This window comes from Centroberyx affinis, unplaced genomic scaffold, assembly GCF_046629955.1.
Source record: "Centroberyx affinis isolate AG114_WGS23_722 - 3 ecotype Tasmania unplaced genomic scaffold, CSIRO-AGI_Caff_v1 ptg000948l_1, whole genome shotgun sequence".
Lineage (NCBI taxonomy): Eukaryota > Metazoa > Chordata > Actinopteri > Beryciformes > Berycidae > Centroberyx > Centroberyx affinis.
The window spans coordinates 326326-340128 of NW_027279522.1; the positions used below are offsets into that span (position 1 = coordinate 326326).

The window sequence follows — 13803 nt, forward strand, 5'->3', positions numbered from 1 at the left end:
ACGAGCATGCTAAGAGCATGTGTGTGTGTCTTTACCGAGTCGTCTTGTCCCTTTGTTTGAGCAATTATACACTGAGAGGTTACATTTTGCTGTTTATCTATTTTTTACGATATGCTGGGAGCATATTGCTTACAATGTCAGGGCGCATTTTGAACATGTGCTAGTAGGAATCCCTGATCAAATGAACAGTATTCTGAAGCTGTTGGCTACATTTCCAATATATAAAGTATTTTCCTATAGTGCCGTGTTCACATCATGCTGGAAGAAGTGGGATAATGGGTTGACATCTTTGTTGTTGCAACTTGGCAGCGTTCACATGTTTAATAAATCATTAACATCCCAAATAATTTTTATTGATGAATTTAAAATCAACCATAAACAAACTGCAGCAGATATTGCTTGATTTTCGTAAGTAGAATTGATTATATTAGTGTGAAAATAGCTGAGAATGTTAATTTTTATTACCTTTAGACTGCCAAACAGCAGTGGATTTACTGCCATGTTTGCTGCCTGTGTTGACACACTTCTGCAATTTGTGACGCCAAGTGGGGAAAAAAAATCCCACTTGTCCTGCTTTGTAATTACAACTAGGAGGCTAACATGAATGTTTTTTTCCCAGTTGGCAATTCGTATTTACAGTAAATCCGATATGAGGTGAACGTGACATATCCCTAACATGGGGGGGCAAGACTTTGAAGCACACTGACCCAACACACACCAATGCAAATCTAATGCTAGTAAGAGTGTAAAGTAGTAAGTTTACAATTCTGCTATAATATTTGATTCTATTTTATTCTTCACTGGCTTGCTGCCATCTTGGACTTAATTAAACTTTTGACTCTCATGTTAATGCATTACTTCTGACTGGCAGAGGCGGATACAGGCTTGACACAACTATTATGTTACTTCTGATTGGTGGAGCTGACTACAGGCTTGTGACTCACACATCCAGTATCACAGATCCAGATCATCTAATTTTCTTCAGTGAATGATGTTGTACCTTTCAGAAAGTCATTTTGCCTGTTTGCAATTATCAGTAACAAGAATTGGAAGAACAGCCTGGATGCCAGAAGCTTTGAAGTTGCGTCATAAATCTCTGAGCAATCGTGTCTAGAGGCATCATGCAGGTCTGCTGGAGGATTGGTTGTGTTTATGGCCCCGGGCTAGAAAGAGAGAGAGAGGCACCTGAAGGAGATAGTTGTGGTGTGGGTGTAGGACAATTCAATAATGTTATAAGTAACAGTGAACGCTCCAATAAGCTAGATCTGTTTTCAAATTCAGGTTACTGTGACACAGTAAACTATCTTGTCTTTAGCCTTTGCCCCATTAGCTTCTAGTCCAAAACACTTTTACACTTCTTCAAGCCACTGAGCTGTAGCTTGAAAAGCGTTGGTTAACCTGAACAAAAAGCTGTTTTTTGCCTTTGCTAGGTAGGTATCAAGCCAAGCAGGCTAATTTAGCAGAGCAACAAATGTTGTTAATATGTGACTACTAGCCACTACTAACGCTAATCAGATACGTTGACAACAAGACAATGATTAGCTAACATTCACTGACGTTATCTAAACACAAAATTGGTCTGACGTATCTGTGGTGAAATGATCAGTTCCCCTGTCAAAAACAGCACAGAAATTACCCACATCTGTTTAATTCTGTTGGACGTTTACTATAGATACGCAATCAACTGTTCACAGCCACTGTTACCCAAGAGTTGTAGACCTCCAATATGGCCGCCATAGGATGTGTTACGTCACCTGAAAGTCCTCTATATGGATTATCAGGGCCACTAATGCTGATGGTTGTGACTCCATGCCAAGAGATCCACGTTAAAAAAAATGTAAATGAAGAATTCTATTCCAAAACAATATATGAGTTTTGGAAAAAATAAAAACTCATTCACTGTCAAAATGATATAGACTCCACTCTGTAAAAGTGTTATTTTGTCAACCAAGGACTTAACTTTAGGTGTCACTTTATACCAGAGTGCCATACTGTTATTAGGCCAGAAATGCAACTAAAAAAGGAGACCAGGCTTCAATTTAAATCCCAGTCCTCTCAGTGCACCCAGCTTCCCTCTAAACCTCCTTTAATTCTCTCTGCCAGATTAAACTAGGAAACGGCGACAGAGAACGGCCGAGCGCTCTGTTCGGCTAATTGAATATGTTTTACTGCCAATGAGTAACAATAAACCTGGATTAACATCGCATTCTACCAACTCTTCATTGATCAGGACCGTAAAATATTATGTACAGTAGCTTTAGTGCGAGCATGTTGCTTTATGGGGGTATCAATACATGCAATTAGCAAAGTGCTTGAATAATGCAGGAATGAGCGCTGTGCCAGCTCCATGAAAAGAGGAATCAAGGGAGAGGAGGAAAAAACAGTATGGAGGAGTAGCAGACACAGACTCCAGATAATCTCTCTGAATGTTTTTTGCTGATATTGAGGGGAAAGTGGTGAAGATTTTCAGCGGGGTTAAAGTGATGCTTCTTTCTGTCCAGATCTTCAGCTGTTGCCATGGATTCCAGAGGAGACAAATGGGCTGAGTTCACTTTTATCTATGAGTTGTGAGTAGGATACAAAATATGTATTTTGTGAGCCGAGGCATATAGGTTTGTGTCTTTTCTCATGCAGATGAACAACATTTTCAGCCCTCTATTTTTACCGACTGTAATCTAAGTTAGAGGAACCAAACATTTCACAGTATAATGTTTTTTATATTTGTACTTTTTCCTTTTTTTATGTGCATGGGGAGAATAGTATTCTTCTTTTTGTATTGGAAACATTGTATGTAGATATTGGATGTGAATGTAGGCGATGGGTGTGTGACAAAACATCCATTTCCTGGTCATGTGACCTAACAGAGATTATTTGTGGCACCTGTTACTCTTTCACAGCTTCCATCCTGAGGAAAGAGATGTATTGTATGTGCCACAATTCATCAATGCTTTTTAAACATTTGTAGGATGTGTATGCTATTCATTAGCCAATAAATAATAAAGGCTTATTACTTTTTGTATGGGAAGAGTGCCTTGGATACATTCTTCCTGCTGAAACATTTCACTCTACGTATTTGAGAACATGAGCTGTACAGACATGGCTAAAATTATCTTAAATACATGACTCTAAACAAGTTAAATTCTTGACTAGCCATCTAGATGTCAATACTACCCAATTACAAGGCGCTAAACATGGTAATTTCCCTCAATCACATCCACTTGAACAAGAACAAGCCCACTCACCGCCTCCCCTACTGCTCCCCAATCCAGCGCAATTCATCACTGACAACTTGACTTATGGAAACGACCCAGAATACCTTTCTACCCCATCCTGACCCATCAGCCCACCACTGAGCATCCCACCCCTGCTTCCAGGGTGGGGAACACCTGGGGGCTATTTATAGTCCGCGTGTGGCAGCGTTTGATTGGTTGGAGGGCGCGGTAAGGACAGCGCGGACTGCAGCTGGAGACGTGACATAACGCTGGCACTGGGGTTGCCATGAGTGGGCAGAGGAAGCTGGCAGGCCGGCACTCAGCATCCAGAGAGAGAGGGGGGGCATTATTAAGCACTGAAACCTGAGAGAGCAAGGGCGTGTGCTAATTTCAGATATCAGTTACAAACATAAAAGTGGCTTATGATTGAAACTTTGTGGAAAAGCCACAAAAAAATAAATAATTTTGTTGCTGTTATCAAAAGAGCTATTGGTGGTACCTTGTATTTCTAGGTCCATTTTGTCCAAACGTAGAGGATTTGACATCACAATAAGATATTTCCAACGCAGCTACAATAGCACCCTGAGGAAGGCGATGTATGTGTCAACGTGTCAGTGCTTTTTAACCCCTTGTACACTGAGTTTTCCTGACTTTACCCTTAAATTTCCCCTTAAGTAGCTTCAAAGTTAGAAAAAAAAATTCCTAACTGTACAACAGTGTCACATCCATATTCTGTGTCTGCTCGTTCCAACTCTGCCTTGAAGCTCTAGCTGCTTATATTGAATGAAATATTCAACTACAAGACGCCATGTTTTTATGGCTGCACCATTACATCAAATGGAAAAAATCTATATGTTTGTGCATCATTTTATACACATTTCCCTGTAATGACACATTTGGTGTCTTTGGAAAACTTATCTTGACTAGAATTTGAAATAAAGTTCTGTGCGTTTGAACAAAGCTTGGCCGTGCAGCCTGTGTTTGTAATGATGGACCCAGTGGCGGGGGCAACAGGGAAGAAGAGGTTAAATGTTTTTAAGATGTGTATGCTATGCAAATATATAATAAAGGCTTTGTACTTTTTGTATGGGAAGAGTGCTTTGGACACATCGTTTCTGTCGAAGCAGCTACAATGGAGTTTGATAGCAGAAAATGTTGTCTTGTCACAATCTAAAACATCAACATTAAACATCAGGTCAGTCCTGCAGAATCAAAGAGCGAGGGCTTCTTTCTAGAGCCGCCATTTTACATCAACATTCAACAATCATACAGGGAGAAATTCATCGTAGAAGAGGCAGAGAGACCAATTTCTCATCAATAGTCCATTATGCAATGCAGCCACAAGACATGCTGCATTTTGAGTGAGGGGCGCGGCTCTGATTATAGACACTTTTTTCTCAACTGGAAAAACTCTCACTCTCTTGCTTTAAGCCGTTGCTATCGCTGTTGCTCTCTCCACCCAGACGTATATAACCCACAGCTGAATGATCACACTTTCAAGTTATTATACGCCCATACACCCACCTTTGATTGAATGCAACAAGTTCACGCCCCTCTTCTGGGGGCTGTTGAAAGTCATTCTGAGAAATGTAGGAAATCACTGACTGAAGTAGAAGTAGACGAGGCACGCTGAGGGAAAGTGGGTTCGCCAAAAAAAGTAAATAACAACACTTAATCACAAAGTAACTCCTGGAATGCACTGAAGATCGCAAATTGATGATATCTAACAGTATAAGAGCATCCCAAGGTGGATTTTTCATTTAAGGTTCTGGGCCACGTTTGGGTATTGTTGACCCTGCTGGCGTAGCAATCAATTTCTTTCCATTTGAATTGTAAATGGTATACCAGATGGATTTAAACATCTGTGACGACTGCCGCAATGGGCGCGATGGAAATCAATACATTTTTGATTAGAATTAGAAGAGTCAGGCAATTAAAAATGAACACGTTTCACGTTTCAATTCAGTCACCATGCAGCCGCCGCGCTGGATGGAGGGATGGTGGCATGGAAGGAGGGAGGGAAGGATGGAAGTTGGGATGGTGGGACAGGAAGGAGGGGGGGGGGGGGTTGCCATAGATCTGAAGGGGGGAGGAGGGTGTTGTTGCTCAGCCTGGCGTGGGGAGTTGAGCGATGCTGCAGGCTGGCTGGCCCATATGTCACTACTGCTTCCCCAGGCCCAGCTGTGAGGAGCGGGGAATATGTTGGGACGATGTGTGTGTGTGTGTTTGAGTGTGAGAGAAAAAGACAGAGAGAGAGAGAGAGAGAGAGAGAGAGAGAGAGAGAGAGAGAGAGAGAGAGAGAGAGAGAGAGTGTGTCTGTATGTGAGTGTGAGAGAAAGACAGAGAAAGAGAGAGAGGGCACAAAAGAGAGTGAGAAAGAGAGAGGGTGTGTGTGTGTGTGTGTCTGTGTGTGTGTACAGAGAAAGGTAGTGAGGCGGCAAGTGTGTAATCCATTGCTTCCTAACAGGGCAGTGATCAAACACTGCTGGGTCTCTAACTGTTTCATACATACACACACACACACACACACACACGCAGTACATACACACACACATGTGCACATGCACTAGTGCACACATGCAGGCAATAACAAAAATATGATCATGCTCATGCACAAATACACAAATACAATTCTCGCCTCACCACAGGGAGACAGAAAGACACACACACACACACACACACACACACACTCCGCAGCATCATGACAGGTGGCTGTGGTGGCCAAAAGCACGATTTGTCCTTCAGACCTTCAATAACGTCCTTTCACGGACAGATGTTCCTCGTCCACCTGACCTCAGGCACTGGCCACGGCAAACGGTCATTAAAACACACAATGATCCTACACACACACATACACGCACACACAAACACACACGCACACACACACACACACACAACAGAGCACAGACCAAGAGCGCTGACATTTTGACCATTTTTGGCCTTTCAGACACAGAAGCAGTGGCTGAGATTTTGCCATTCGCGCTGCATCTCTAAATACTTCTGTGGGGATCAGAACTGTCTTTATTTGTGATGTAAATCAGACGTGGGTGTTGGAGAAAAGGATTCATACTTGCTTGTCCTGTCTTTGTCTTTATTACAATGAATCCGACTATTTGTGGCTGGTGCTGGGATAATGCGGTAACAAGCAGCGAAGTTACATCACACTGAAATTTCTGACTACAGTGTGTTTTGTTCAACTGTGGAAATCATGCAGGTAAAATGCATGATGAGCAGGACAAAGTCGCACTTGGTTACGGTTTGAACCAAATTTCCAGACAGTATTTCTTCTTAAATGCTGAAAAGAGAGGATTGAGAGAGAAGAGACAGAAATAAATTACCCTTGCACTGCTTGCTTGCAACGTTGGCGATCTAGGAATTACCTTATTCTACTGTTGCACTGATTGTAGGTTGCTCTGGATAAAAGCATCCACTAAACACTTCAAATGTAAATGTAGATGATAGCTGAGTTGGTTTATTACATGTATTTGTAGACAGGAAGCGCACAGAAAAAGTTAAAAACCTGTGAGTGTCCATGTCCCACAGGGACAGACTTGGCAAACCACAGTTCTTCTTAATAAAAATGATAAATGGCAGGGGATTGCTTCTAAGGTCATCTAGATCTGGCAATTGCTCCTGGTAAGTTGGCAGGAGACAAATTAGGCCTAGTTTTCCCCTTTCTCTGCGTGCCTCTAAGGTATTGAAGAAAGAAGTTTGTACACTATCCACAGGGAGAGGCAAATTAATCACATCGCTGAGATAAAAGCCATTTAATCCCTTGTATGTAAAGAATGACCTTTTGAAAACTGTTTCATTTTTGAGTGAGTGAGGGTTTTATTTAGTTGAATGGCATGTAATAGTTTCTTGAAATACCAAGTAATATGTGAGCTGAGTGCTTTTTACATAGCCTCAGGGGTTTAGGTTAGCCAGCTTACTTAACTAGAAACAACCTTTCTCCTCTCTCCTGACTGTCCCCACCCACATACCTTCATTACATAATAAATCTTTTTCTGAGCAGGTCCCTCGGGGTCATACATGTGTAAGCATGCTCTCCACTTCTGAGCCACACTTCATGCACTGTGACAGCAGTAGCTACAGGCTACAGCCTCCACGGTGCTTTGGCTTATTTGCTGACCGGCGCACGCTCTAATGCTTTCAATTTCAGAGTCAACGCTGCAACTGCCACCACCAACATATGGCCAGGGAAGGAGTCACCATTACCAGAGAGGGAGGGATACAACAACCATAAATAATATGGTTAGATAAATGTGGCTTTTTTTTTGTGTGGATGCAAATTTCCTCCTGGTAATGCTAACCGAGGCTTGTGGCCGTTTGGTTTCTTGCATAACGCTGGCACAGTTGGGGCAGTGCAGCCTGGACACATGACTCGGGGGGCAGGGCACTGGTGCATGGCGGTGGTATATGAAACTCTGTCACCTCCGATCAATGTGAGATGAGAGGAGGAGGAGAGGATGGCAGGCAGCCATCACCGCCGGCCCTCTCGCTCCCCCTACAGGCCGTTAGGAGGCAGGACAGCCTGCAGGGAGACGGAGAAGTGAGGAAACTGGGAGTGAAGGAGGAGTGGATCCTGAACACTCATGCCTGCCTGTGTATCCAGATCATCACAGATCATCCCAGCCACAGGATTGTGGGCTCTCCAAACTCATCATTTATCTCATGCATCTCATTCTATTCTGTATAAAATCCTCATGCTACACTGGATTAATGCACAAGCAGTCAGACACAGCAGTTAAATCTACACTTCCTTCTGCAACCATAGTGTATGCAATATGCCTACTAAAACTCACACAGCAACAGAAAATTGAATATTGAATATGTGACATGTAAATAGAGTGCATGGTCTGTAGTAGGCTACATCTTGCACTGTTCCTTTGCATGCGTCAGTAAACTCTTTTATTTCAGATGGTATGTTTTCTCCCCTTGATCTGATTTTTAGGGGCATTTTGGTCCTTTTCAGGGCCAATGCAATAATACATTTGCATTGCATATTGGCAAATAAAAACTCAATCTGTACCCCTAAGATTTGTTCTATTTTAAATTATAATATACCATAACTTAAACTGAATAACAATCAGAGATATTTTCTTCTGCTTCAGGCTGCGTGCTCGAGTGTTTTCTGACCAAAAACTGCTCAATTTTTCCGGTCAAAAGCTCCCACGAATCACTTTCGGTGGAACAAGGGGGACTGCAGTCACATTCACGCATGAATATGACAACTCAGTTGAAAAATGTGAACAGAGTGAATTGCAAAAAGGGCACGCCTAATTAAAGGGGGCATGTTTTGCCCTCTCATTTTTAATTTCACAGGCATGTTATGAACTTTCAAGGGTATTTTTGCCACGAGCCCCCGTTCATTTCTGACCCTGATATACAGTGTCAAGAAGAGCATCTGAGACAATATATCATGTCAGTATATCTATTATCCCTCACAATTAAAGTGACTCGAGGGTGTTGGCAGAGTGTAATCCCATATTAACCCTATGCAATGCCTCCACTCCGCCACTGGGAAACGGAGCAATGAGCCCGACCCAGCAGGACTCCAGGGCTACACAGCGCACAATTAAAACACAAATTTCCATTGTGACACATAAAAGACACAACAGAGCAGTCTTCTTCCCTGAAGCGGCACCTCGGCTCCCCAGGAGGAGGTCCCTCCTGCGTCTTTCTGATGCCCGTCATTCACAAAACAAAAAGCGAGCGGCAACTGAATGGAGCTATGAGGAGCACAGAAGACAGCTGGCCTGTGGGAGAGCCAAACACTGCTGCCAGTCACCCCAGAGAGAGAGAGAGAGAGAGAGAGAGAGAGAGAGGAGGAGGGAGGGAGGGATGGAGAGGAAGGGAAAGAGGGAGGGCAGGAGATATGGAGAGGAAGAGGAGAGAGAAAGAGATAGGGAGGGAGGAAATATGAGAGATGGAGATGGACAAGGAGAATGTGAGAGAGGGGGGTGGATGGAGAGATCAAGAGGGAGGAAGAGAAATAGAGTGGGCGAGAGAGAGAGAGAGAGAGAGAGAAGCAAAAGGGTGAGGGTAGGAAAAACTGAAGGAGAAGGTTGAAGAGATGGAGGGGAAGACAGAGAGAGAGAGAGAGGTAAAGCGAGGCAGAGAGGGAGGAGGGGAGGAATAGACAGAGAGAGAAACTGTGGTAGGTGATGAAAATGGAGAGAGAAGGAGGGAGGGAGGGAGAGTTACAGAGAGGGCTGGAGGGAGAGATGGAAAGGTAGCGAGAGAGAGAGAACAGATTGGTTAGGGGAGGAGAGGAAAAAGAAGAGATGGAGCAGTGGAGAGAGACAGAGAGAGGAATGAGAGAGGAAAGGGAAGGGAAAGAACAGATGAGATGAAAGGGTGAGAGTGAAGGATCGATGGAGGGCATTAAAACAAGGATTGAGCCTGGGAGAGGGAGGGATACAGGAGAGAGGAGGGGAACGGAAAGGGGGATGATCAGCCTAGATGCTAAGTATATAGGCAAATAGAAAATCAGAGAGGTGAGAGAGGTGTGTGTAAGATGGGCTGATATATAAATGCATGGGAGGGAGCAAGGGGGGGCGAGAGAAAGAGCGAGGCCCTTCTCTGATCCACCTTAAACATATGATTGCTTTTTTTTTGCCATGCCGCTAAAGCCATCTAAAACGAATGGAAATAAATTGAAGGGTGTGTGTGTGTGAGAGAGAGAGAGAGTGAGAGAGGGAGTGAGAGAGAGAAGCTCGCCCGCTCTGCATGAGGTGAGTGACAGGCATGAATATTTAACGCCTCTCGCCGTCACCGAGGTGACGGCTATCAGCGCGTCAGTCCTGCCTCCTCCGATCCGCTCGCAGCTGCCGCCTTATTGGCACAATTAGACAGGGATAGGCCTTTGATTAATTGACCTGGGCTTTCCATTCAGTCCCTCCAGAGCAGTACAGGCCTCTTATCAGGATCACAGAGCGCTCTATTCCTCTGAGTGATGACAATTAGAAATACTATTGGCAGCCACGCGCTCACACTACAGTGAAGTCACCACCCGGATGCTACATCACTTTAACCGGCCACATAAAGCAAATTAAACACTATAATATCAACATGCATATTGTGGAATAATGAAGTGTTAAGTGTGGGGATGTGACCTCTTGGATTTTACAGGGCTCGGGTCCATTTATGGCGGAGATATAAATCTGTAGCCTTGGCTTAAACTGTGTAATCTCTTGTGTAAAGAAATTTTGGAGGTGGAAAAGCTGAGGAACAGTACCCTCTCCTGGCCTGGAGAGCAAGGTGGGATTTCATTCACACGCTGCAGCAAGTAAAAGAGGCACCTCAAGAAGTTTGTACATCAATAAACAATCTTGGGAACAAAAAAAAAACAAAAAACAGTCAAGTTGACCAACACTGACACGCTGCAATGGCAGTTTCAAACCCAAAACCAAGTGGGAAAACATAGACGGAGAGATGAAATGAGGGGCCGCTCTTCCCTCGCTCAGCAATTACTGTCAAAGTGCTCTTGTGCAAGGCTCTTAGCTGGTTTAGCAGCAGCAGACTGACGCTCCCAGGTGTGAATGTGTTGAAAGTGCTGAAAAAGAGTCCGCCTGCCAAACCCTTCCCTGGATAAACAGAGGTTGAAAAAGCAATAAAGCTTTCACAGCCAAACAACAGGTGGAGCTAGAAATTGGCTCATGTGCAGGTAAAAGAAAATGTCCAAGATAGCATTAGCTTAATGCTAAGTAATACGTTAAGTTTAGTTAAAGGAAAAATCCACCCTGAAGCACTTTACCGCTGTTATTGGCGATGTACTTTGCATTTCGGAGTCCATTTTGTTGTTTTTTGGTGTATTTTTCTTATTCCCACGGTTAAATGGCCAGACATAGATGAATCTAAACCATCAATGGTAAACGTCAGGTTTTGGGGTCAGACCCTCAGAATCAAAGAGCGAGGGCTTCTTTCTAGACTTTCCATTTCGCACCGACGTTCAACAATCATCCAGGGAGAAATCCATCGTAGAAGAGGCAGAGAGACCGATTTCTCCACTGACAGTAGCCTCAATAGACCAGAATGCAATGCAACCACAAGACATGCTGCATTTTCAGCATGGGGAGCCACCCTCCCTTTTTTTTTGCGACTGACTGGAAAAATTCTCGCTCTCTTGCCTTTGCTATCGTTTTCGCTACTGCTCTCTCTACCTACACGTATAACCTACAGCTGAATGCAATAAGTCCACACTTGTTCTCTGGGGGTTGTTGGAAGGCATTCTGGGAAATGTAGGAAATCACTAACTGAAGTAGAAATAGACAAGGCAGGTTGAGGGAAAGCGGGTACACCAAAAAAAGAGACTTCACTTAATCAGAATTCATCACAAAATAACTCCTGGAATGCATCACAGATATCTAACAGTGTAAGAGGCATCCCAAGTTAGATTTTTCCTTTAAGGATCTTGGTCACACAGTTATGGTCTAGCCTAGTTACACAATGAGGACCATCGCCAAAAGTTTGCCACAGAATTAACAACTGCCCTTGAAACCGAACCCCCCGAAAGCGAGCCTAAGGCGACAGCGATCCAGGAAAGCTCGAGTGTCCTCAGCTCGGCTAGACTCTGGATAAATTTTCTCCCTGACCTGTTTTTAGTAGATATTAGCTGAAAAGTAGGGTCCTTTAACTAGTACAAAGAGAGTGCGAAACTGTCTTTTTAACAGGCCAAGCTTAAACACACTCTCAAATCCCTACGTTTTCCCCAAGGAGACCTAAAAAAAAAAAGTTATTTGTGAGGTACATGAGTGCCTATGTCATGTTCATACACCAGTGCATGGAGGCGTCACAGAGCAACATTCACTGAGACAGAAAATCTTCCCGACTTCATATGTCTACACACAGCTGCAGCACATTACATTGCCTTTAACAGCGAGCGGAGGTCTGACTGACGTTGTGGGTGTGGATGTGCATGCATAATGTGTGTACCGTGTCACGTCAACGTCAGTTTTCAAAATGCGGTGTCATTGTCTTGCACTGTGTGTCAACCTCCCGCAGCGTGTTACGTGACTCCAACAGCATCCAGTATATTAAGTGGCATGTGTAAGTACTGTACTGTATATTATCTGTGATGTAAAAGGTGTGCGATTTTTATACAATAACTGCATCACAGGAGGCTTGAAAATAAATGTTTTACCAGAGGTGGGGACTAGAGTCACATGACTTGGACTCAAGTCACAATTTTAGTTGCTTGGGGCTTGACTTGATGCATGAAGAGAATACCTGAGACTTGACTTTGGTTCTGGTGACTTGGTGACTTGACTTTGACTTTGTACTTTGATGACTTGAAAAGGTTTCTAATGTCTTGACAAAAGATCTTGTGTTTGTGTAAATGACTTTAGATTGAAAGTTATGACATTTGTTCTACCAGACGACTGAATTTAAATTCTGTTTTCTTAATTTAAAGGTTGAATTTATTTAAATTGAATATATTTATTGAAGTTGAAACTAATTATAGAAATCAAATTCATGATGCACTTTCCAAGTTTTTATCCTATTAAAACCATATTGCATTGAAAAGTCCTAGATATTTTGTTTTTTTAAGATATTGATACTGGACTCTTGATTTGTTCTGACTTGACTTGGTGTTCTTCATTAAAACTTGTGCCTCAAGGCTTGAGACTGACTTGGGACTCTAGCCAAGATGTTTACTCTGTTTTTGAACTTTTATTTATCCATGGAAACTTGACTGAAGATGCACTTTCATCATCGCCCTGGTTGCTTTACAGTCACACAGTAACAGACATTCACAGCTGGGAGCTTCCCAGTAGAACCACAGTCTTCTACTGGGGGTTCAGAGCCTTGTTCAGGGACACTTTGGCAGCAGTTGTGGAGGGAGATGAAACCATTTCTCATTCACGGTGGTCCAACATCGTTTTGATTCAAACTGGCAACGTTCAGGTCATCAGCCTGCTTCACAAACCAGTTTCAAATCCTAAACTTTAGTTACTGGCTGATACCAAATTTGACCTCAATCTAATCCATGACTTTTATAGAAGAATACTGACACAGACATCAGTTTAAAGTCAAAATGAGTGAGATATAATCTGTTTCTCTACATTAGAGAGATCCAAATTCCTCCATGCGAACGGAAAATACAGGTGCAAACTGGAACCTGTATTTTTCTGTGTGCGTGTGGAAAAAGGCAGAAAATGCAGGTAATTTTGCTTTGATTTCTCACATCTCTTGGTACTGGATTTTTGTTGAAGGGGTAATTTTCTCATGCTAATGCCATACTTTCACCTGGTATCAGCTCTTTATCCAGTACCAGTGTCTGTATCAGTATATTCCTGGTGTACGGTAATTATAGGGTACAGTACCTCCTCCTGGTCCAACATGTAGAGCTGATTTCCGGAGATCACGCAGAGACGGGGGTTCCAGCGGTCGTGGGATGGACGGTCGTGCGGGGGGTGGTCGTAGGTGGGATGCTCGTGCGGGGGACGGCTGTAGGCGGGACGGTCGAAGGAGGGACGGTCGAAGGAGGGACGGTCGAAGGAGGGACGGTCGAAGGAGGGGCGTTCGTGAGAGGGACGGTCGTAGGAGGGAGCGTGGAAGGAGTGGGCGTGGGAACGATGATGGTGAT

General features: G+C 43.5%; 1 protein-coding gene across 1 annotated transcript in view; it reads right to left on the reverse strand.

The window, feature by feature from the left end:
- The window catches only part of syngap1b (synaptic Ras GTPase activating protein 1b), a 96289-nt gene extending 82716 nt beyond the window's left edge, over positions 1 to 13573 (reverse strand). Inside the window, exon 1 of the mRNA XM_071521984.1 lies at positions 13541 to 13573. Within this exon, the coding sequence (XP_071378085.1) occupies positions 13541 to 13558 (18 nt within the window). The 5' untranslated portion in view covers positions 13559 to 13573. The remainder of the gene's footprint in view (positions 1 to 13540) is intronic.
- Positions 13574 to 13803: the final 230 nt, after the last annotated feature.